The sequence below is a fragment of the Macaca mulatta genome, chromosome 7, assembly GCF_049350105.2.
Source record: "Macaca mulatta isolate MMU2019108-1 chromosome 7, T2T-MMU8v2.0, whole genome shotgun sequence".
Classification (NCBI taxonomy): domain Eukaryota; kingdom Metazoa; phylum Chordata; class Mammalia; order Primates; family Cercopithecidae; genus Macaca; species Macaca mulatta.
Genome location: NC_133412.1, coordinates 58,107,569 through 58,133,044, shown reverse-complemented (window position 1 = coordinate 58,133,044; position 25,476 = coordinate 58,107,569). Strand labels below are relative to the sequence as shown.

The window sequence follows — 25,476 nt, the reverse complement described above, 5'->3', positions numbered from 1 at the left end:
GCCCCGCCCTGTCGGGAGCTCGGTGATCCTCTCTGCGCCGGGTTCTCTCAACGCCCGCCGGCGGCCACGCCCACCCCCGACGCTTTGAGGTCACTTACAGGGGCGACCCTCGGGGGGCGGAGGGACGATGGCGGCAGAGGCCAGATATTGGTGCTCCCTCCCTGAACCCCGGACCGGCGCCGAGGAGGCGGTTCGGCTGGCGCCAGCTGCACTTCGGGACCCGCGCTGGGGGGACCCTGGCGGCGGGGCCTGGTCCTGCTACATGCGGGCGCTTCGGCTGGAGTGAGCGGCGGGGACGCCTCTTTCCTCCGGCTCTTTCCCTGTTGCTGCGAGAGCGAGTGGGCGGCGGGCGACGGAGGCAGCCGGGCCGGGATGGAGGACGTTAACTCCAACGTGAACGCGGACCAAGAGGTGCGGAAGCTGCAGGAGCCGGTGAAGAAGCTGGGGAAGCAGCATGAACAGCTGAGGAGCCGCTCGCGCTGTGCGGGGCCCCGGCTCCATCGGCCCGGCAGGGTGGTTCGCCAGCGCCTCCACTCCCTCCTACCGCGCGGGGTCCCCTCGGGGCTTCCCCTTGGGCCTCAGCGCCGAGTCGTGCGGCGGGGCCGTATGTACCCGAGGCGGAAGAGTAACCAGAAGCTGCGGGACGCCACCTTCTTGCTGGCGGCGGGGGAGGGCGGCTTGCTGGACTAGCTGGAGCGTCTGTCAGGCTGGGAGGAGGGGGAGGAGAGCTGGTGAGCGCGGGGCGCCCGGCGGGGCTGGTCGGGGAAGCCCCAGGGGCGGAGGGCATCCCCGAGGGTCCCTCTGGTCGGGCGCCTGGCTTTGTGTAGCCAGGTTCGCTCTCGGCGGGTACTCGTGGTGTTCTTGCTCTGGCAGAGGGAAGGTCAGTTGGAGTTGGACGCTCGAGACTTGCGAGTAACAGGGCTTGTAGCTCCTCTGGATTGTGAACCCTGTGGGTGCTGGGCCCTGTTGGGGTCGGTGGGTTAGTTGGATCCAGAAGGGCTGTTCGCTGTGGGGAGGAGTCGGAGGTGGAAAACTACTTTGTAGGCAGGGATTCTCCTTTGTATAAGAGACTGGCTTTCGGATGGTGGTCCGGGCATTTTGAATGTTGGGGAGGGGTCGGGTTGATGAGGTATTACCAAGTTCGGGGGTTGCAGACCAAAGTAGCCTACGTCTGTGCAGCGGCTGGTGTTTGGGATCAGTTTCTAGCGGGGATGGGGAGACCATGTGGATCAGCACTCCCCTTTGGGTAGTGAGGTAAAGCTTGCTCTGTGTGAAGAGGTCAGAGGATGGTGCTGTTTTGTGTGAAGAATCCAGGGTGGAACAAGAGCCCTGGCTCTTCTTAAAACAAGAATTGAGTCTGGCATTTTGCAGAGTTCTGAATTGACAGTTATCACATCCATCCTTCATTTCCACGTCCTCCTAGGGGCAGAGAAAGAGTCCTATTTAAATATCTAAACCAAAGCTGTATTGTCATAAGCCACTTCTTGACGAAATTGTGACCCACACCTTAATATCACTTTCATAAATAGGACATGGGAGGCTTTTCCCCTCGTTTTATTATAAAGATGTCTGTGGGAAATTCTCTTAATTCATCCTTTTAAAAATTTTACTTTTTAGCTAAAATGTCTCTGCTCAGCTGAAATTCAAACTGCTAACTTAGTGAAATCGAAATCATTCGTGGACTATAGTATAGCAGGGCTGGAACTGTGCAGTGTTCTGAGGTAGTTAAGAGCTTTGCTAGATTCAGGCCCTGGTTTTGCCACTTACTAGCTGTATGACCCTGAGCAAGTTATTCTGAGCCTCACTTTCTTTCTCAAATAATAGCACTTACTCTATAGAGTTCAGAAAATTTAGTAAGATAATCCACGTATGCATTTAGCACTGGATGTGGCATATAGTAAACTCTCCAAAACTAGCTGCTGTTTATTATTATTATTATTATTATTATTATTATTATTATTTTGAGACAGAGTCTTGCTCTGTCGCCCAGGCTGGAGTGCAGTGGTGCGATCTCGGCTCACTGCAAGCTCCGCCTCCCAGGTTCACACCATTCTCCTGCCTCAACCTCCCGAGTAGCTGGGACTACAGGAGCCCGCCACCACGCCCGGCTAATTTTTTGTTTTTGTATTTTTAGAAGAGATAGGATTTCACCATGTTAGCCAGGATGTTCTTGATCTCCTGACCTCGTGATCCTCCCGCCTCGGCCTCCCAAAGTGCTGGGATTACAGGCTTGAACCACCACGCCCGGCCAATATATTATTCTTAAGCCTAGTTATTTAAATCAAACATTTAGTGAGCTCTTACATGATGTAGTAGGAGACTCTGAAGATTCTCAGGTGTTGATCTCTGTTCATAAGGCAGTTATAGTCTTGTGGAGAACTAAGTTTTATGCAGTTAAATAAACTAGAAAGTGTATAGTGAATTACCAAAAGAGAGATATTACCAAAAGAGAGAGAGAACAAAAGGTACTGTCAGTGCTCAGTAAGAAAACAGTAGTCCAAAATAGATGGGCCAAACTTTGAGGAGGAGATGGCTTTGGAGTCTGGAAATGAGGAAAGAGTGGGAAGGGCATTTTATGCTCTGACAACTACAAGAACAGAATCAGAGATAGTTCTAACTCCCAGTTAGGAAGATTTGAATAACAGAAGTACTTTTGAGTATATGATGACAAACCTTTATTTTTTATTTACCTTTTTTTTTTGAGACAGAGTCTGGCTCTGTTACCCAGGCTGGAGTGCAGTGGCATGATCTCAGCTCACTGCAACCTCTGCCTCCTGGGTTCAAGCAATTCTTCTGCCCCAGCCTCCCAAGTAGCATGCCCACTACCATGCCCAGATAATTTTTGTATTTTTAGTAGATATGGGGTTTCACCATACTGGCCAGGCTGGTCTTGAACTCCAGACCTCATGATCTGCCTGCCTTGGCCTCCCAAAGTGCTGCGTGAGCCACTGTGCCTAGCCGGCAAACCTTTATTACCAAGTGATATCAAATATTATTAGAGCTGAGTATGGTAGTGACAGTTTTTCATATAAATGTGAAATTGCATCCTCCCAAAGGAATCCTGAGTATGTATGTACTTTAAAAGAACCCAGAATCATCTAAATATTGTCACATGGCTCTTGCAAGTGATGATAATAGTGATGCTCATAACAATGAGGATTAACTGCACTCATCAGCCTGTAGAAAGTAAAAAGTTTCCTTTTCGAAATTTCCTTTCTTGTTAAAGAATAAATGTTAAGTGAGAAATAATAGTTTCCTTTAAAGACTAACTTCCTTCAAGCCTCGTCTCCTTAAAACTCTTTGTTAAGCCCTGTCCTATGTAGCTGTTAGATATAAGGGAATAAGTATATTCTATGTCCTTGTACTTTAACCAAGATATTTGTGCTGGACATGCTCTCAGGCACGTTCCAGCTCGCAGCCTATGCCCCTTCCTTATTTGGAAATATTACTACTTTTCTAAGTCCTTTCGCAAGCAACTTCCTCTTTTCCTTTGTTCTCTATCGCCTTTCCCTATTTAGGAAAGTTTTAAGTTACTAGCCAGTAGAGTTTAATTTAAATTGTGAGGTCCAGCTCCAGCCAATGGAGACAGGACACAGTAGCAGGGACAAGCTACATAAGGAATAAAAACTGCTTCCCTCCTTTGTTCGGGTGTGTAGTCACCATTGTTTCATCTGTGAGGAGCACCCTTTCTGCAGAAAGTAAAATTGCCTTGCTGAAAAAACTTTTAATCTAAATGCTGATTTTTCCTTGCAGTACTGAGGAGCAAGCATTCTGTTTCTAAATAAACATTTTACTTATAGCAATGGTGGTGGCCTGTATGGGGAGCCATTCTCCTCCGGGGGCGGGGCGGGGGTGGGGGGCGGGTGGTGGTCTCTGGTCCTCTCTCACAAGGAAGGTGCCCCACTGCCTTGTTACTGAGGCCTCCAGCTAAGGAATCGAGACCCACCAGGTGTGACAAATAAACTGGAGTCTCAGCAATGCGGAAAGAAACCGCTGGTGACCTGGAGTAAAAGATCCTCACATACCATGTGGACCAGGCAACTCTGCACAGACCAAGGAAGGAAACGCCATGGGAGCCAGTAAAATATTTCCTTGGTGGTCAGGACTAAGGAAAAAGAAGCCACGGGGCGGTGAAGTGCTCTTTGGTTGGTACATATCAAGGTAAAGCATTCCATAGTCAGGACTAAGGAAAGAAAAGCCACAGGGAGGCCTGGGGGGTGAAGTATTCCTTAGTTGAGGTGTCTTGGAGGTTAAAAAGAGGTGAAAAATCCCCGTTGGGGGAGATTGAACCTCACACAAACTTCCGGTCATAGGAAAAATGTTCATAACTTCCCTTTCCCCTCTTCTTGGGAGAAGAAAGAGGCAAGGGAAGGACCAGCAGAGAGGAAAGAGAAACTAGGAAAGGAAGTCAGAGAGAAAGTGAGAGTGGTGAGTATGGCTCCACATTGTTGCAGATCGCCGGCACCTGGCAGAGCAGCGGTGGCTGGGACACTCTCTTCCCGCACAGCCAGAGCCACCCAGCCTGCCGGTCCCTGAGCCCTGCGCCTTGTGCGCTGCTCGCTGCTCGGGTGTGTCTCACCACCCTCGGAGGCCGGCTGGCCATGGACGCCTGCAAGTTGGAGCCGAGTGGGGGAGTATGAGGGCACTGGGGCCAGGAGCCTGTGCCACGCAGCCAGGCAGCTAGGCGCGCCAGAGGGTGGGTCCCTCTCCCCAGCCTGGCTCTGCGTGGAAGAAGAGGGTGGGGATCGGACCCCAGGAGGAGAACAAAGGAGGCGAAGGGGCATGACTCATGCAACTTGGGGCAGGCACCTCCCGAGCTTCTAGGCTGGCGGTGGCCAGGGCCCGGACTGTGTGGCCACGCAGATCCCACCCAGCGCAGAAGACTAAGTGTAAGAGAAAGAGGAAACGGGATGACAGAAAAAGAGCCCAAATGAGAGAGAGAGAGAGGGAGAGAATAAGTGAAAGACTTGAAAGAGACAGAGATCAGAGAAAGACACAGAAGGTAAGACTGGGGAGAGAAATAGGGCAAAAGGTAGTCAAAGAGTTGAGGCATGTCAGTGATTGTGAAAGTTGCAAAAAAGTTATAAAAGATAATTTATGCAAGAAATATTGTATAATTTAAAAGTAGGCATCTTGAATGTAAAATTAAACAGTTTATGTGCAGAGTATGTAGGGAAAGTAAAATATACTTGTAGTAAAATAAGGAGGCATAAGAATATGTATTTTTACCTACATTAAAAGGTTATAAAAAGGTGCCAAAAATTCGAAAGGAAAAGGAATATTACTAAACCAAAAAGAAATATTATCTGAACACCTTATTAAAAAAAAAAAATCTTGTTCCAACTGCATCAAAGAACCTAGGCCGGGCCCCTCTAAGCTCAGGCTTAATGCCAACGAGTTTCCACCTCCAGCAGCTCCTAGAGAGGCTGTAGTGTGAGCTGGCTGGAGGACCTAACCACAGACAGATATTTGCTGTGCAGGGGAGGGGGCCGCTGCAGCCATTAGCCAGCCCAGCCCAACCCAAGGCCAGGGGCCAGATGGCAGGGGCTCGGGCAGGAGCAAGGTCCAGGGGTGGTCGGGTGAATCACAAGGCCCCTCATACCCAAGGCCCCAATGCGTGGGAGCGGTGAGGGCCACAGGGAGGCCAAGACCTTAAGAGGGGGTGGGGCTGCAGCGTGCCCTAGGCAGTGCTGAGCTGGAATGGAGAGGGAAGCGTCATGCTGGTGCCTCACGCCCCAGGATATGCAAAGTTCTGACAAAATAAGGAGCCCCAAAGGGTCCCTCAGAAACAACATAAGTAAAAATAAGGAAAAAGAAATTTCTTAGCAAAAAGGCAGTAGGGACTGTAAAGTAAAAAAGATACCTTACATTCCACTGCTGATGCCCCCACATTTAAAACAAAAGATCAGTTTCTCAGAAATTATATACTTAGTTTATCTTCCACTTTCCCTTCTCTCCAAACTAAAAATCTTTTAGCACAGGTACCACCCCTAGAATTTCCAGTACACAAGCAGCAGCCTGGGGAGCACGTCCTCATCAAAGGATAGAAAGAAGAAAAACTCGAGCCAGCCTGGGAAGGACCCTACCTTGTGCTGCTAACCACGGAGACTGCTGTTCACACAGCAGAAAAAGGATGGACATATCATACCCGAGTCAAGAAAGCGTCATCACCTTCAAAATCATGAGCCATTGTTCCAAGGTCAAGCGCTACCAAATTAAGCCTAAGAGAAGCTTTATCTTTTTCTTCCCTTTATTCCCCATGTTATTATTCATGTAACTAGATCTAACTCACCTGAAGTTATTACTTGTGATGCCTGTTTAGTTATATCTTGTGAAGATTTAAATAACCAAAGACAGCTTACTACTTCAGAAAAATATCTCTGTCCCTCTTGGACTTCTTTAGTTTAGAAAGATGTAAGTTCCTGTAAGGATACTAATAATCCAGAGAATAGTAGCTATATAAGTTGTAGGAACTGGACTCTTGTCCCTCTAAAACAAAATCTCTATATTCTGTTTGATCTAATATCCTATAGAACACTAAAAGTCTAAGGTGGACTGCTTCCAGAGGTCTTTGTCCTTAAAACTGTATATCCATTTCACCAAGAGTTGCTCTTTCTAGCTGTCAATATAACCAATGTAATCCTATACAGCTTACTGTTGCAACATCTGAAAACTCCTCCCTTTCATTAAGTCGTATTTATAATATGGAAACTGACATTTCAGGAAAGGATCCTAAAGGAATTTTTAAAATACGCTTTATTGCTCCTTCAACCTCTCCATCAATCACTTCTCCCAAACATAGCGACAAAACCAAAGTCTCTGTAGTAGAAATAAAATATCTAAGGCAAGCCATAGCAATTAAGACAGGCTATCAGGATGTAGATGCCTAGCTAAAATGGATTAAATTTTCCCTCTGCCCTGTAAATAAAAGCAATTATTATGCTTGTGCACATGGTAGCCCAGAAGCTCAGGTTGTCTCCTTTCCACTCAGATGGTCCTCTAATCGACAAGACATGGACTGCATGGTAGCTCTTTTTCAAGATCCTACAGCCTAGGATAGTAAACTGTGCCAGACTCTCTCTGCTATTTCCTAAAGTGCAGTACTGTGGGGGTCAGTCCTCAAGGGTCATTCAGCCTCCATCTTCCAAGACCAATTTTATCTCTTGTCTCCAATGACAAGGGGAACATTTGGCATTCCTTGGAGACTTACCAGGCTGCAGTAAGGTCAGGCACTTCCAAAAGCTGACCCATCAGTCCACCCTTACTCATCCCCAAGCAGATGTATGGTAGTATTATAAAGGACCTTTGCTGGACACTCTGCCAAGTAATTAAAGCAGTATTGTGCTCTAGTTCGATTGGCTATCCCTTTTACCCTCACATTTCATCAATCAGGAAACTTTTTCTTTTAAAAACTCAAGCAAAACAACTAAGCCAAAACACGTTAAAAAAAAAAAAAAGGTTTAAAGAAAAATATAAAATCAAGAGGAGAGAATTGTAGAAAGTAAAAAGTTTCCTCTTCAAAGTTTCCCTTCTTGTTAAAGAATAAATTGTAAGTGTTAGAAATAATAGTTTCTCTTAAAGACTAACTTCCTTCAAGCCTTCTTTGCTTTGTGCTAAAAACTCTTTGTTAAGCCCTATCCTATGTAGCTGTTAGATATAAGGGAATAAGTATATTCTATGTCCTTATACTTTAACCAAGATATTTGTGCTGGACATGCTCTCAGGCACATTCCAGCTCGCAGCCTATGCCCCTTCCTTATTTGGAAATATTACTTTTCTAAGTACTTTCGCAAGCAACTTCCCCTTTTCCTTTGTTCTCTATTGCCTTTCCCTATTTAGGAAAGTTTTAAGTTATTAGCCAGTTGGTTTTAATTTAAATTGTGAGGTCCAGCTCCAGCCAATGGAGACAGGACACAGTAGCAGGGACAAGCTGCACAAGGGATAAAAATTGCTTCCCTCCTTTGTTCGGGTGTGCTGTCGCCATTGTTTCATCTGCAAGGAGCACCCTTTCTGCAGAAAGTAAAATTGCCTTGCTGAAAAAACTTTTAATCTAAATGCTGATTTTTCCTTGCAGTACTGAGGAGCAAGCATTCTGTTTCTAAATAAACATTTCACTTATAACAAGCCCATTTTATATTATGTATTATTAGAACACATTGAGTCCACTTGGAGAAGCCGATTAAGTCTTGAGCTGCTTTGGTTCCTGAGCATGAGCTTTGTTAAGCTTTGTCAAGTCTTCCTAAATACTGTGCCAGGAGTTTCTTTTGACCAGATGATTCCTGCTTATTGCTTTGATCCTGGCTTCATATCTAGATATTATAGATGTCCTACACTTTTTCTGAGAACATTTGTGTGAATTGAAAGTTGGATAAACCACATGTAAAATGCATTGGGGCATGTGTGTAGGGTAAAAGTTATTGGGGGTGGATATCAGTGGCAGGAAGATTCAAAGTCGAGATTTTTTTCTTTCTTAGCAAGCTAAAAATCTACCTTTTGTAACTTCTAGCCATTGCATGTTCTTTTTATCTAGAAGAATGTTTCCTCTGGAGTGTACATGCCACAAAGTGCTTGTTCTGAAGATGTCAATAAATACCATGTAGGAAAAAAAAAAGTGGGTGGGTTCTGGGGTTGAATAAATGTGGGAAAAACTGGATTCAACAAAGATAACAGGTTTCTTTAATGCTGGGCTCTTGGAGATGCTAATGTATACTGAACATAGTAAATCTCTAAGGAGTATGGTTTGTTCCTAAATCTATTTGAGCTCCCAAGGAACTATTATCTTATAGAACACACATAAAAATAGTACTCTGCAGTGGTCATTTTCAGACTTTTTTTTATTGGATCCAACTTCATGATAAGAAATATATTTTAACTCATAATCTATTCACAGGTATATGAATAACTGAAACAGAAGTTTCACAAAATTATGATTACATTTACCACAAATGGTGTGCTCTAATATTTTCCTTCTATTCTGTTTCATTAGAAAAAAATGCTGGTTACTTTCCAGCTAAGTGATTTTGTGACCCATTAATGAGTTTCAATTCTCACTTTGAAAACACTGTTCTAGAATAACAGAAAGGTCTAGGGACGAGAACTAACATCACTGTGCATCACAGTGTGTCAGTCTGTGTCAGGCAGCTTATAAATATTTTTTGCTTCTAATTTTTATACATTTATGAGGTAGGTATCATTTTCTAGGTAAGGGCACCAATCTCTCTCCAAGCCAAGTGACACACAGTAAATAATGGCACCAGGATTTGAATCTCGGTCTTTATACATCGTAGCCTATGCTGTTCTCACTGTATTTTGCTTTTTCCAAGTATGATCCCGTTTTCACATGAATGGCCCCTTCACATATTTGAAGACTACTGTCCTGTCACTGCTGACTCTTACTGCCTGCCATACATGATGGGCATTCCCTTCTCTTCTTCAGAGTAAATAATCCCAGTTAGTTTAACCATTTCTTAGATAACGTAATGCTCTGATCCTTCAACCATGGTTATTTTTTTCTTAATTAACCCTTAATTGATCATTGTCATTATACATTATACCCAACATTTTAGATGATATTTGACCAGAGTGTGTGGTGGGAATGAGCCAAATGCTGTTTTTTTTTTTTTTTTAAATCAAATATTTCATTAACAGTTTCAACTTCTGTTACTTATGCTTAATATGAACCAGAAGTATCAACTTCTCTCCAAAATGTTTTATATATAAGATGTTAAACTGAGTCTCTCTAATCCTGTTTTTGTGAAGTGGATTTTTTTTTTTTAAGCTTAGATATAAGGCTTTTATTTTTATTATTTATTTTTTTTAGGTGTGCTTAAATATAAGGCTTTTAAATTTCCTTTTGTTAGTTTTTAGACATTTAATATTACACTTTCTATTTGGTCATCTTTATATTTGGTAGGCATACCTACTATGTCTTCATTCAAATTGTTTATAAAAATATTGACAGAATAAATTACTCAGAAGTGTGCAAGTCAACTAGACTCACTTCAGATTAACACCAGTACATTAATCAGCACATATTATGGTTGTTCAATAACTACTAGTTCTATCTTTTTTTTTTTTTGAGATGGAGTCTCACTCTGTCGGCCAGGCTGGAGTGCAGTGGCCAGATCTCAGCTCACTGCAAGCTCCGCCTCCCGGGTTCACGCCATTCTCCTGCCTCAGCCTCCCGAGTAGCCGGTACTACAGGCGCCCGCCACCTCGCCGGCTAGTTTTTTGTATTTTTTAGTAGAGACGGGGTTTCACCGGGTTAGCCAGGATGGTCCCGATCTCCTGACCTCGTGATCCGCCCGTCTCGGCCTCCCAAAGTGCTGGGATTACAGGCTTGAGCCACCGCGCCCGGCCGTTACCTTCTTTTCATAGTGATGTTGACAAATCTGCTCAAATGAATGAATTTACTCCTGAATGATTCATTTCAGGGGAAATGGCACGATCACTTCCTCATGCTAGTAGTCAGTGGCCCACAAGAAGAGGTAAGAGTAGAGGAGGCACTCACAACTTTATCAAGATGTGGCACTGGCTTTAACTTGCCTGAAAAAACTCTCAAAAAATCACTGATCATAAAACATACAATCTATAACTTAATTTTAAAAGTGCCCAGAGACTTTATGAAAACTTTGTATTAAGAATGTAGTATGTGAGTACAGCATAGATATTTGGAGCACCAACTTGGAAGCAGACAGACCTGGCTTCATTTCTGGGCTCAAGTGCTTACTACCTGTGTGACTTATACAAGTTTGTCCCTTCCCTTCCCTTCCCTTCCCTTCCCTTCCCTTCCCTTCCCTTCCCTTCCCTTCCCTTCCCTTCCCTTCCCTTCCCTTCCCTTCCCTTCCCTTCCCTTCCCTTCCCTTCCCTTCCCTGCCCTTCCCTGCCCTCCTCTGCTCTCCCCTCCCCTCCCCTCCCTCCCTTTTCCTCCCTTTTCCTCCTCCCTGTCTCTGTCTCTCTCTCTCTTTTTTCTTTTCTTTTCTTTCTTTTTTTGTTTGAGATGGAGTCTCCCTCTGTTGCCCAGACTGGAGTGCAGCGGCATGATCTCTGCTCACTGCAAGCTCCACCTCCTGGGTTTATGCCATTCTCCTGCCTCAGCCTCCCAGGCAGCTGGAAGGCTGTAGCTGGGACTACAGGCGCCTGCCACCATGCTCAGCTAATTTTTTTTTTTTTTTTTTTTTGTATTTTTAGTAGAGATGGGGTTTCACTGTGTTAGCCAGGATGGTCTCAATCTCCTGACCTCGGACTTACACAAGTTTCTTAACTTCCCTAAGCCTTGGTTCCTCATCTGTAAAAACAGGAAAATATTGCAGCCTATCTCCTGGGACTTGTATAAGGATCAAATCAGTTAATGTAAACAAAGCACTTGGAACAATTCCTGAAAATGAGTACTCAATACAAGTTTAGGGTTGTTGTTGTTAGTAACAGTAGTATTACCTAGCTTCCATTGAGAGAATCTATTATTTCGTTTCCATAAATTATATGATCAAATACAGTTAGATACTAGTTACCATGTAAAACAGATTCCCTAATGGGGAGAAACAAGACTGGTCTATCAGTAATAGGACTCATAATCTCTTTCCTTATTCTCTTTCTCCTTTTTATCAGCTTGTCTTTCTTGCCTGCCTGCCTTTCTGCCCTCTTTTTTTGTGGCTTCTCATCTCTCTTTTTCTCCTCTTCCACATTTACCATGATTTCCTCCTGTCCCCTCTCCTAATTTGAAGTGCTGAGAAAGGGTGTGCTCTCACAAGATCTGAGAGGAGAGCTAGTGCCATTTGGCTGCCTTCAGCATTCATGAGGAAAGGATGGTTCTTAAAAACCATTAGAATGATCCTGAGATGAAACTCATGTCTCTTCCCTTGGGATCACCCTTCCTTTTGAACCAGTGGCTCTTCTTACTTCCTCTGCCTTCAATGAAGCATTCTCCTCTGCATATGCTGGGGGAGTAGAAAGAATGTTTGGCATTCAGCTCCACATGGGAGAAATCATGTCTACTTAATGCATCACTGTGTACCTCATGCCTAGGACCTGTTGCATAGAAGGTAACAACAAGTATTTGCTGATGGAATGATTCAGTGAAGCAACACTGAAACTGGAGATTTGAACTCTGGTTTTCTCCCTCACTAGAAGTATAACCTTGGGTAAGTTACTGAGGTACTCTGAGACTCAGATTCCTTATATAATGTATATAATAATATGATATGACATATGATAATTATATATAATATTTAATGAAAACAGTAATACCTATCTTTAATGGAAAGTTAAAGGCTTATAAAACATTTTTTTAAAGTGCTTTGCAAACTGTCAAATACTATGCAACTATGAGGGTTATATGGGAAATTCCAGGAAGTTTAGATAGGTAATTCTTTGCCCTTCTGAAAGTAGGATGTACAGTCAGAGCTGGTGCTTTCCAAGTAACCACCATTTTAAAGCTTGGGTCATAGAGTTAGGCCAAGAGGTTTCTATTTTCTTTGTTGTCTTCTTACCCTAAATAATAGTCTGGTTAATTTGAGGCCAAATAAATGGGCACACAGAGACATACAGATAATTGACTAAGCATTCAGTTTGGCAAAGGCATTTCCAAACATATAAAGATCTAGCAGCAAGGTGATATAATCCCAAGTATTCATATATATCCTTTTATTAAATAAGTTTTGGGGCAAAATTTTTCTGTTTCTTTTGAATTTTTACTTGAGATTTTAAAATCATTTAGTGAGAAATAAATGACCCTCAAGTCAGGCGGAAATGTATGATACTGACACAGGAGTTAGAGAAAAGCACCTCTCTGGGGCCCCTCAGTCAAGCTCTCTTAAGTGCTAGTTCTCTAACCTTGGGAGTCAGCCTGGACTCCTGTCTCTCATAGCCCACATCCATCCATCAGCAAATCCCCCTGGCTGCCCCTTGAAATGCTGTAATCCCCTGTGCATCTAGGCCACCTTCCTCTCTCACTTGACTCTGTCAGTAGCCTCCTGCCAGACTCCATGGTTCCATCCTTTATCTGCTATAATTTGTTCTCCACATAGTACCCACAGTGATGTTACAAACTTGAATTAGATCGGATCTTGGCTGAATCAGAACTCTCCAAGGTGCCCCTTCACCCTGGGAACAAAAGTACAACATCCTGAGTATGAGTTACCCAAAGCCCTTTATAACCTGGCCTCTACCTGTCTCTCAAATCTCATTTTCTACGAATTCCTCTGTGTTCTCACAGTTCCAGCCTCCTTGGATAAGCTAAGCACACTCCATCCTCCAGGCCTTTGCACTTGCTGTTGCCTCTGCCTGGAATAATTTTCTGCCTGAAGTTTGCCTGCCTTCCCTCTTCTTTTTGTTCAGGTGTCCCTTCCGAGGAATTCTTCTCCTCAGAGAAGTCTTCCTTGATCACCCCATCTAAGAAAGTACCACTGTCACTCTCTGTCTCCCTACCCTACTTCATTGCCTTCATAATAGTTTTCATGACTGGACATCCCATTGCATATTTATTTGCTTATCTGTTTATCGTCTGTGTCTGCCATGAGAACATAAGCTTAGTGAGGACAGAGATCCTGTATGCTTTCTTTACCACTGTGTTTCCAGCACTTTAACTGGTTCTGGCATGTGGCCAATGCTCAATGACTATTTCCTGAGTGAACAAAGGGATAGTCTTTAGAGAAGTGAGAAAGCATGATATTTGCCTGTTTTTTTTTTTCATACAAAGTCTTGCTCTGCCACCCAGGCTGGAGTGCAGTGGTGTGATCAAGGCCCACTGCAGCCTTGACTTACCATGCTCAAGCAATCCTACCACCCCAGCCTCCCAAAGTGCTAGGATTATAGGCATGAGCCACTGTGCCTGGCTGCCTGTATCTTTAAAAATTATGAGGTTCTGATTTTCTTTGGATTACCAATACGGTATATTATTTTATGCTTTAGGTTTTGTTGAAACCAAGGTAGCTGAATTTAACAAACTATCACTATTCCCAGAAATAATAAAGCCTGAACAATTCTTATTTACTACTACATTACTGATAGGATATTGAATCCTTATTTGTATATTTATTTTCATATAATGGTCTTGAGATACAAATAGCATCATTAAAGAAAATATATTTGAAAATAACATTTTTGAAAGGAAGAAAAGTCACTCCCATCACCCTAACATACCCACATGCAGACATTGTATGCAATAATTAGGGTGTACATAAAGAGTTTTTTGGTGTGACATATAAATATTTTCAACGCTGTCTCACTCCATGTTAACATTAGGCATTGATTTCTAATGTCTACAGACTATTTCATTAATTTGTCATATCATAATTTACTTAACTAATTCCCAATTGTTAGACAATTTGGTTTTGATTTTTCCCCTTTTATTTATTAATTTTTTGAGACGGAGTTTTACTCTATCACCCAGGCTGTAGTGCAGTGGCTTGATCTTGGCTCACTGCAACCTTCACCTCCCAGGTTCAAGCAATTCTCCTGCCTCAGCCTCTTCAGTAGCTGGGATTACAGGCATGTACCACCACGCCCAGCGAATTTTTATATTTTTAGTAGAGACAGACTTTCACCACGTTGGCCAGGCTGGTCTCAAACTCCTGACCTCAAGTGATCTCCCTACCTCAGCCTCCCAAAGTGCTGGGATTATAGTTCTGAGCCACTTCGCCCAGAGTTCTCCCCTTTTAGATATAATACTTCAATAGTGAAGCATGGGTATGCTTTTCTGGTGCCCCCTACCCTCCAATATTTTAGAAGACTGCCTCATGATAAATTTCTAACAGTGCAATAACCGGTTCATAAGATGTGTGTAGAATTACAATATTCTAGCATACTGGGAAACATATTTTCTTTCCAAAAGCATTATATCAATAGAACAATGTCATAGCAACCTTATCAGTGTGGATGGTACTATTAATAATTTTGAGGGTTTAATAGGCATCAAATAAAGCCAGTTTAGTAGGTCTAAAAAACAATAAGACTTTGTTAAAATGTACATTTCTTTAACTACTATTAATGTTTTTCCCATATACTTGTGAATGATTTATATTTCTATCTTTAATGGTCTGTCCTTTTTAAACTATTAAGGGCCTGAAAATTTTCTCTCACATTTGAATGAACACTTTCATGGTATATGTAAATATTTTCCTACTGTATTGTTCTTTTTAGTTTTTCATAGTTAAAAAAATTTTTTAATCTTCATCTGGCTGAATTCATCAATATTTTCTTTGTACACTGTCCTTTCTTTAGACATTGATGTATATGACATGTTAACTGCTCAATGATAGTAGACAATGATTATCATCATAATAAAAATCATTTCAGAGGGCCTCATCATACTTGTGAAACATGGGGTTTAGGAAGGAGCATAATGAAGTGGATACCTCCTTAGAGTGTAATCTATGAGTATGGACTGGCAAGAGGGAAAGAGGAAGAAGAGAGAGGGGCAGTTTCCTTCCTCTCTCAAGGCATGACAGCATGTCTCAGAGCACAATGCACACTTAACATGTAGGCAGAAAATGGCTTTCTTAGGCAATCTTTCAAATGAAATCCCCCTGGCTGGTGGTATTCATGTGCTTTGCCAGTGATGCTTATAAAATGATTCCAAGGCACCACAGAGCTCTCAAATCTCTCCCAACTATCAAAGGGTTATGCTTGGTTTATGTTTCAATATTAAGTTACACTATGCTCTGAGCTACTTGCAGGCATTTGTAACCCTAGGTTCTGGAACCTATAAGATGCAGACACAAATGTTTGCTAAATGAATATTTGAAAAAAATTATTTTAACAATTTTTGAGTATTTTTGCACTTGTTTGGAAATGAATGGAGTGGAAAGAAGTAGGGTGTTTGCATTCTAATCCAGATCCAGGCACCAAAGGGTTACCTAATCTTAGATAACTTATTTTTTTTGTAGGCCTCACTTTCCTCATTTGTTAAGAGAGGGCATTAGGCTAGATGATCTCAGAGGTACTTTTCAGTGAGGATTTTATGATTATAGATGATAAATTAAATAAAATGTCCAGTTAATTGGGTTATCCTACATTTTTAAAACTATGTCCAATCACAAAGAGAGTAGATTATAAAAGAAACCATCAACCTTTTCATAGCTTCAAAGGTATTGGTTTAATTTGGATTTACTGTGAGTTCTCATGAGTTTCAATACAATGCAGTTTACTGTATAATAGAATTCATATTACAAATATAAGTGCATTGAAATCAATGGACAATTAAACAAGAACGAGAACAACAAAATACTTTTTATCCTCTAGAGCTGTGCTTGCTGTCCACTATGGTAGTGAAATGTGGCTAGTCTGAATTAAAATGTGCTGTAAGTACTAAATACTCATGAGATTTTGAAGGTTTGTTATAAAAAAAAAGAATATCTCATTAGTGATTTGACATTGATTACATATTGAAATCATCACTAAATATATCTTAAAAATTAATTTTTCCGATTTTTATACTTTTTAAAATGTGGCTACCAAAAATTAAAATTACAGATGTAGGTCACACTGTGTTTCTGTTACACAATGCTTCCTTTAGAGGGACAGAAGGGGTAGAAGATTAACTATTTGCATTATTTAAATGAAAATATTTTTGCTTTTTATTCCAGCATAATCTCCAGTGATTTTTTAAAATGTTAAATTTATTCTCTCAGGAAAATGGCTTTGTAAAGAAGCTTGAGCCTAAATCTGGCTGGATGACTTTTCTAGAAGTTACAGGAAAGATCTGTGAAACGCTATCTCTTCTGAAGCAATACTGTTGACCAGAAAGGACACTCCATATTGTGAAACCGGCCTAATTTTTCTGACTCTTAAGAAAACGATTGCCAACACATACTTCTACTTTTAAATAAACAGCTTTGATGATGTAACTTGACCTTCTAGAGTTACAGAAATTTTATCCCTATTTAATAAATAAATTGTATGTAATTTTCTCTATATGCCATTTTTGTCTTCATTTTTGGAGTCTGCCTGGAAATTCAGCCAAAGGGTAAAGCTCAACACAGGAGCCAGGCAATTAATTATGGGATGATGATTAGGAAGGGGGTATCTTTTCTGCAGACTTTTAAGGTGTGCCCATTACCCAAAAGTCCTCCGTGTCACTAGGCTAGACTGCAGACTAGACTGAGAAGCAGACTCAGGCTAGAAGCAGACTCAGGTCGCCTTCCCTCTTCCCTCCTTCCTTCCTTCTTTCCCATGCTGTCTGCAGTTTCCAGTGCCCCTGGCTGCTTAGAGTTTCCACTGATGCCTCCTTCCCAGCCTTCTCTCTCTGGCTTGCCATTTGGGGTTGATGGATATGGCAACCTGGTATGCAGGATACTCTGCGATATTCTGAACAAAGAAAATTAGGTAAGTGATTCAACGTGGAGCTAATGCTAATTTTTTTTTTTTTTTTTTGGTAAAAATGAACAGATTAGAAAATTACGTAGTTTGTTAGACCTCATGTTCTAATTTTTAGGTCAGCAAATCTGATTGCAATATGTATACGCTATATCTGCCTGGCCTTCCCTTCTTCTTACAACACAATCCCCCTGGGACTTGCATTACCTTTCCCCGGAAGCTGTTGATAGATTCCATAAAGAAGCCAGATTTCCCCTCTCAAGCCATGTGCATTCTCGCCGGGCACTTTTATGCTTTACTTAGGAGGTGTGATTCTTAACGGTGGGGATTAGGACACTGGGGCTGTCAGTAGGGAAGTAGTTTTGGAAGAGGCAGCTCTGGTTTTAGGAAGTCACATCTGAGAGGCAATCTGAGGCGCCTGTCTACTGGGAGCAGTTCAAGACTTCACAGTTTCTTTTACCTCTTCCTGCGAGTGCCTCACCCACCCCCTAAACTGCTTTCAGTTTTAATTCATTTTTGTGTTTTAATCAGAGCTGAGTGGTGGGAATGAACAGTCACTGATGGTTATAACAGGAAGTACCTACATGGGCACTATGACCTGGAATACATTCACACTAGAATCCACAAAATTTGGCTTTTACACTACAGTTACTGCTTTAACAATATTCCCGACTATGTATCATCTATACATTCATCACATAAGGACATTTCCATCAACCACTGTGGTCTCTTAAGATTATAATGGAACTGAAAAATTCCTAATACCTACTGATGTGGTAGCCAACCAACACATTACCTTTTCTGTGTTTAGATGCACAAGTATCATGGTGCTACAATTGCCTACAGTATTTGGTACAAAATACGCTGTACAGGTGTGTAGCATAGGTGTGTAGTAACTTTGTAACTACACTCTTTATGTTTGCACCAGAAGGAAATCGGGGCATCTGTCAGACATATCCCTGGAGTTAAGCGACTCGTGACGATTTCGCTACTTGTCCTGCCTTGCCCTTCTGGCCCCTGAAGTCCCAGTACTCAACAGTACACGAGATGCCAGGCACCGTGGGTACTGCCGGCCGTCTTTACCATCCCCGCCAGTGGCGCTGCCGCCTCCGCGGTTCGGGTGAGGGCTCGGGCTCAGGGAGGTCAGGCGGCAGGGCAGCGACGGCGCCTCGCCAGAGCTCCCGGTAGCCAGGGAGGGCGGGCCGGACCATCGGCGGCCGCACGAGGGCTGGCTCCCAATGGCCGGAGGCCAGGCAAGCGCGCGGCACGCCAAGGGCCCGCGTCCCGGAAGCGGGGTGGGGGCGCTTCCCCGAGTCCCGACCCGCCCCTAGGCCGCGGATCCACCTGGGAGCGGCCAGGGGCGGAGACCAAACCCCAGGGCGCCGAGGGTGGGATTGGACTGGGCTTGGGCGTGAGATGGCGGCGGCAGCGGTGAGCAGCGCCAAGCGGAGCCTGCGAGGAGAGCTGAAGCAGCGTCTGCGGGCGATGAGCGCCGAGGAGAGGCTACGTCAGTCCCGCGTACTGACCCAGAAGGTGCGAGGCCGCCTGTAGCGGAAGCCGCGGCGGACAGACTCTCTGAACGCCTGGCTGCCAGCGATTGCTAATCCGTGCCTGGTCAGTGCAGGCGCAGGGCTAGGCCCTCCCGGCACGCGCACGTTTCCCCTCCAGGCGCGCGCACGTTTCCCCTCCCGGCGTCCGCACGCCCGTTCCTGGCGCGCGCCCGTCCCCTGGTCGTAGTCTGGCTGTTCTTCGCACTGTGGCGGAGAGGGGGCCCGGTAGTGAAAGTTGTGGGGCTAAAGAGCGAGAGGACGGCAGGGGTTGACAGATTTATCTCTGGGAGGGGAGTTCGTTTGCATGGGTGGCACCTTTGGTGCTCGAAAACTCCTCCGCGGGGATGACGGTACTGTGGTGAGAGCAGGGTGAGAACAGAAAGTTGTGGTAGAGGAGATGGGTGAACTCTTGAGTGCCCAGGTTCCCTCAGTGAGTCCTAAAGTTAATGAGCTACGAGTCAGACTCCAGTTACTTTAGTAAAATGGCCAGAGAAAGATGCAGGTGCTTCAGACAAGGGAACACCAAAAAAAGTGTGGAGATGCCAAAGGTCAGAACTCAGATGTTGACTGCACTTCACTAAGTATATGGAGGGCTAAGGCTGTGTCTCAGTAGCTCCAGGGCCTAGGCCTTTCCTGTCTCAGAGTTGGTCAACATTAAATGCTTTTTGTTGAGTGAATGAAAGGAAGACGTAGCTGTCATACCCAGGCTTCCCCAGAACATAGGAAACAGAAGAGAGAAATGAGAGGAGTAAATGAGAGTCCCTGTTTGTTGGTTAGCAGACCTCTGTTTTATTATTTTCACCGACTGCACTGCTATGTATTTTTAGTCTGTCTATGTAATATCAGTTTTCTTATCAATAAAATGGGAGTCATATCCTGTCTTGAAGGCATGTTCTAAAGAGTTTTTGGGGACTCATTTTTGTTAGACACCAGAGGAAGAAAAATTTAATGTCCCCTGAATAAGTACGTATGTGTAATTCTGTTGTAAGTCAAACTGATGATCTGTCTTCCCAGCATCATGCCTCAGAGACACCAGTGGATATTTGGAGACTTGATGTTCCTTGGAATTAGTTATACCATCAGGCTTTCGTAATTACCCCTCACTATTCTATTATCCGTTATTTGCTCAAATTCAAGGTGCCAATGGGTTAAAGCAGTAAATCAGATATACTTATTTCACCCCTCTCTTCATCTATGTAGGTGTGCATGAGGGAATCTGTACAGATGTTAATTCGGTCGTTCAAACAATTATTTTAGCTATTATGAGGAAGCATTGCTGGGTGTTTTAGTATATGTAAAGGATATACACTCTTGTCTATATCTAGTTGTTTAAAATTTAGCTAATTCATTCACATATGTTGAACACCTAAGTAGTGCACACTTGGCTATGTACTGGGTTGTGGACATGAAAAAGATGATTGTTACTCTAAAGGAGCAGATAGCCTCAAAGAGGAAACAGACATGAATAAAGAATTGCATTGAAGCCAGATCTATGATAAAGGTAAACACCAATATTGTGGAAATGTAGCCTTGGGGAGGGGGAATTGGAAAGCTTTCTATTGCAAAATGTTGAGGTGAATTTTGGAGAACAAGATGAATTTTTTCGGGTGAAGGGAAAGATGGGATAGGGGAGTGTGAGTAGGGATATTTAGGCAAGAGATGACAGGATACAGTTTAGCATGGGCGTTGGAACTACACAGATCTGGGTTTAATCTGGCGCCACTGTCTTTTAACTGTATATCCTTGGACAGGTCTCATAATCTCTCAGAACCCTTGGTTCCTTGTCTATAAAATGGATAATATCACTCTTGTAGGTCGATTGTGAGAGTTAAAGAAGTGTGTAAAGGGATGTATTCAGTGCTTTACCTATTTTTTGATATGTCCTTTAGGAAGGGTATACTGGCAGCATTTGGGTAATGGGTTGAGGAATGAAGAAAGAAAAAAAAAAATGGAGACCAGTAAGGGGCTGTTGTGCCAATTCAAGTGAAAGATGAAAAAGATGCAAACCAGAGCATGGGCAGTGAAGATAGGGGGAAAGGAGGCAAATGGGAGACTGTTAAGTGAGAAACAGCAGTACTTGGCAACTGATTGGAAGAGGTTAGAGAATACTGGAAGGGGAGGAGAGTCACCTATGATTCCAAAATTTAGAGCTGGGTATAATGGTGTTTAACCTTGGGCATAAAGAATGTAGGAAGTGGAACAAATTTTGGAGGAGCATGGGGGAAATAAAGATGAATTCAGTTTCTAATCTTCTATGTTGTCTTTGTCCATAGAAGATTAGAATTCATAAACTATAGATGGGAATAGTGGCTACATAGATACAGAGTCACTAACAGCAATAGAATGACAACTGAGAGCTGGCATTAAAGGAGGAGAGAGAAAAATTAAAAAGCAGACCCATGACCCTCAGTGATAAATACATTTTACTCTGTACAAACAAATATACACATACAAGGAACATGTTACAGCTCTTACCACATACAATGAAATGTAATATTTTCTTTTTTTTTCAAGACAGAGTCTTGCTCTGTCACCCAGGCTGGAGTGCGGTGGCATGATCTCAGCTCACTGCAACCTCCGCCACCCACGTTCAAGCGATTCTCCTGCCTCAGCCTCCCAAGTAGCTGGGATTACAGGCAGGTGCCACCATGCCCAGCTAATTTTTCCATTTTTAGTAGAGACGGGGTTTCACCATGTTGGCCAGGGTGGTCTCGAACTCGACCTCATGATCTTCCCGCTTCTGGCTCTCAAAGTGCTGGGATTACAGGCGTGAGCCCCTGTGCCTGACTCGAACTTTAATATTTGCTATTCTATTTCATTTAAAAATTATAGCCTGCTATTGATTTCATGACTAACCAATGGATCATCTCTGGAAACATCAGTGTACTGTGTAGTGTTTTGCCATAGTGAATGCTCAATAAAGGTGTTAAATGATGTCTTTCATTTAGAAAAGCATATTTATTCTTATTGTCACTGTACCTTTTTATAACTTAGAAATTTATCAGAGAAGTAATTTAAATGGTGAAGAAATTCAGCTTTATGTCATATCTTGATTCTCTAACTAATAAGATGAGGAAATTAGTGTCCCTTTACTCACTATGTTTTCTACTCCCTCTGTCAGTTTCTGACATTTATATTGTTATACTTATGTTGTCAAGTTTTGTAATTTTTCATTTTTTGAGACAGAGTCTTACTCTGTCACCCAGGCTGGAGTGCAGTGGCGCAATCTCGGCTCACTGCAACTTCTGCCTCTCGGGTTCAGGGAGTTCTGTGCCTCAGCCTCCCGAGTAGCTGGGATTACAGACGCCCACCACCACGCTCGGCTAATTTTTGTATTTTTAGTAGAGACAGGGTTTCACCATCTTGGCCAGGCTGATGTTGAACTCCTGACCTCATCATCCACCCGCCTCAGCCTCCCGAAGTGCTGGGATTACAGGCATGAGCCACCACACCCGGCCAGGTTTTGTAATATTTAAACTTTGCTCTGTAACTATAATGAGTCTACTCAGCAGTATTTGTGACCGATTTCCAAACTTGAGATTTCAGTAAATAGTATTTACAGTAAACAGTATTTACAAAAATATGTAAAGCACTGAATACATACCTTGTATTTTTTTTTTTCTTTTTTTTAGATGGACTCTCGCTCTGTCTCCAGGCTGGAGTGCAGTGGCACAATCTTGGCTCACTGCAACCTCTGCCTCCCGGGTTCAAGTGATTCTCTTGGCTCAGCCTCCCGAGTAGCTGGGACTACAGGCGTGCACCACTACGCCCAGCTAATTTTTGTATTTTTAGTAGAGACAGGGTTTCACCATGTTGGCCAGGATGGTCTTAACCTCTTGACCTCGTGATCCACCCACCTTGGCCTCCCAAAGTGCCAGGATTACAGGTATGAGCCACCGCGCCCAGCTGTATTTTTGTTCTATAGATGGTATTCATCACAGAACCAAGTTGTATGATTGAATATGTAAGAAAAGACATGACTTTATGTCACTAGATATGTGTAACTAGGAAGGTAATGCTTCAAGTGTTAGTACCAAAGCTTTTCTCTTTTCCTCCATAATTGCTCAAAATCATTTTCTGTTTTACTTTGTTCCCATTTGGAGCATATTTCTATTTTTCCAGGAGCTTCTGATTGCCTTTATTTTTCTTTTTTTGACAAATCAAGAATATCTGTTTGTCTTATCAATATATTCTTTTTCATCGTCTGTTAAAATAAATCCACTCTCTTTTTGAAAACACTCCAGCCCCTTGCTTCTTCTGGTCTGGTTGCTTTCGGCCCATTGCACTGCCATTGCCCTGGGGTTCCTCCTTACTCCACTTCTGAGTTAGGGCCGCTTTTTGAGTCTAGTATCTTTGTCTCTCTTGGATTCTTTTCCTTTCATCTTATTAGAGTATATCTTCAGATAATTTTTTTTGAGAAAGTATCTATGGGGGTGGTAAACTTTTAAATATACATTAGGAAATGTTTTACCCTCATACTAGATTGATAGTTTGAATTTCAAAATTAAAATTATTTTCCTTGTTCTGCTCAGCACCCATGGCCCCCATTCAATATGGAGACTAGTGTTTTTCTTTTACTTTTTTTTTTTTTTTTGAGATAGAGTTTTGCTCTTGTTGCCCAGGCTTGAGTGTTATGGCGTGATCTTGGCTCAATTTCTGCCTCCTGGGTTCAAGGGATTCTTCTGCCTCAGCCTCTCAAGTATCTGGGACTACAGGCATGTGCCACGACGCCCGGCTAATTTTGTATTTTTAGTAGAGACAGGGTTTTACCATGTTGGTCAGGCTGGCCTCGAACTCCCGACCTCAGATGATCTACCCGCCTCCGCCTCCAAAAGTGCTGGGATTACAGGTGTGAGCCAAGTATATCTTCTTTGATTATTTCTTTTTCCTTTGTGCCTTTTTGGAACTCTTGTTAATCAGATAATAAAAATCATAGATTGATCTTCTGTATTTCTTAACGTTTTTTTCATTTTTCCTATTTTTGTCTTTTCCCCTACTCCAAGGCTGTCTCCTAAGTTGTTTTAATTTTGCTAATCACAATTTTAGTTTCCATTGATTATTTCATGATTCCCTGATTGCTTCCTCCCCAGCAGTCTATTGTTATTTTAGAAATGCAATTATCTTCTTGAGTTTGTCTGAGAAAACTAATTAGAATTTCAAAAAATTATCTCTCCTCTTTGTCCGTTTTTTCTCCCCTTCCTGTTTTTTTTTTTTTTCATCCTTCTATTTTGTATTTTGACTTTTCAAAATGTTTGATGATCCTTTATTGTCTGTACATATTTGTGAATGAAGGTGTCTTAGCTAATGGGGATTTCCTCTGCCTTTTATAGTTGCTTTGGGATTTCAAGGGAGGAATGGATTCTGCCTAACCTGCACCCTTATTCTCTGAGTGTTGTGATCTGCTGCTGTTTTGTCAGCAAAATACTGTCCCATCCACTCTTTGTCTTACAGAAATTAGGTCTCTGTTCCCTTGTTCTCAGTACTCTAATGGATTTTCTTTTTTGTGCTTCTTTACCGTCACATTAATGGGATTTGAGGAAGGAAGATAAATATGTATGCACAGTCTCACACTGAATGTTAACTGATGTTTATTACTGCTTATTCAACTCTCGATCTTCTATATTCTGTTGTAAAGAGAGCAAAAAGGATACTTAACTTTCTCATATAGTAGTTGGATGCCCAAAGCCCCAGGCCTGCCCAGGTCTAGGTTTCACATTTCCTTTCTTTGCGCATTTCAGGCCTCAAAACAATTTTGTAAATTTTCAGAATGTAAGAGTTAGCTTTCTTTCTTAGACTGGTTTGATGTGCTCTATCTACTTGATTTCTGTGTTTCCTTTTTTATTAGTAACAACTTGACTTTCTATTCCTGTATTTTTTTGCTAGTCATATTTATAAGCTGCTTCTATGGCTTACAATTATATAATAATAACAAAAGTATTAAAAAGTCTGATAAAGAATAAGAAAAGTATTCTTTTTTTTTAGTTTGGCAAACAGGGAAGAACAGAAAAGGAAGGGAAAAAAAAGAGAGCTGGCCAGGCGCAGTGGCTCACACCTGTAATCCCAGCACTTTGGGAGGTCCAGGTGGGTGGATCAGTTGAGCTCAGAAGTTTGAGACCAGCCTGAGCAACATGGTGAAACCCTGTCTCCAGAAAAAAAATACGAAAAATCAGCCAGACATAGTGGTTGCACCTGTGGTCCCAGCTACTCTGGCGGCTGAGGCAGGAGGATTGCCTGAGCCTAAGAGGCAGAGGTTGCAGATTGTGCCACTGCACTCCAGCCTGGGGAACGGAGGGAGACCCTGTCTATATATTAAAAAAAAAAAAAAAAAAAAAAAAAAAAAGAAAAGGAAAAGGGAGAGTGAAGGACTAACTTCTGAGTCTGGATAAGTTCCTGAGATTGTTGACATTTCTATGATGAGCAAAGCTCAGTTCCCTTCTCTTGCCTGATGGATGATTCAATTGAAAATGATTTCTTTCATCAGGATCTGCTCCCACCCCATAATTGTGAATATTTTGATATTCATTTGAACAGGTGAATTTTAGGAAATGGGATGGGGATGGCAGAGCTAAGAGAGAATTATAAGGCATGTTCTCTGCCTCAGAGAGCTCAGTTC

At 42.6% G+C, this 25,476-nt stretch overlaps 1 protein-coding gene, 1 long non-coding RNA gene and 1 pseudogene across 7 annotated transcripts in view; 1 reads left to right on the top strand and 2 right to left on the bottom strand.

The window, feature by feature from the left end:
* Positions 1–13: 13 nt before the first annotated feature.
* On the bottom strand, positions 14–1,020 carry LOC106999253 (uncharacterized; annotated as a pseudogene).
* A 17,320-nt stretch (positions 1,021–18,340) lies between these two features.
* The window catches only part of MTHFS (methenyltetrahydrofolate synthetase), a 50,820-nt gene continuing 43,684 nt past the window's right edge, over positions 18,341–25,476 (top strand). The window contains exons 1-3 of one of the 6 annotated variants that reach the window (XM_077938622.1): positions 19,047–19,611; positions 20,238–20,364; positions 22,496–22,749. Coding sequence is in view for 2 of the 6 variants with exons in the window: in NM_001266078.1 (NP_001253007.1) it covers positions 18,730–18,846 (117 nt within the window). In the remaining 4 variants the exon portion in view is untranslated. 6 annotated transcript variants of the gene reach the window in all.
* On the bottom strand, positions 18,704–25,215 carry LOC144330034 (uncharacterized). Its single transcript, XR_013395854.1, has 2 exons — positions 25,131–25,215; positions 18,704–21,291 (listed from the first exon to the last, which is right to left on the bottom strand). It is a non-coding gene; the product is annotated as an uncharacterized LOC144330034 (long non-coding RNA).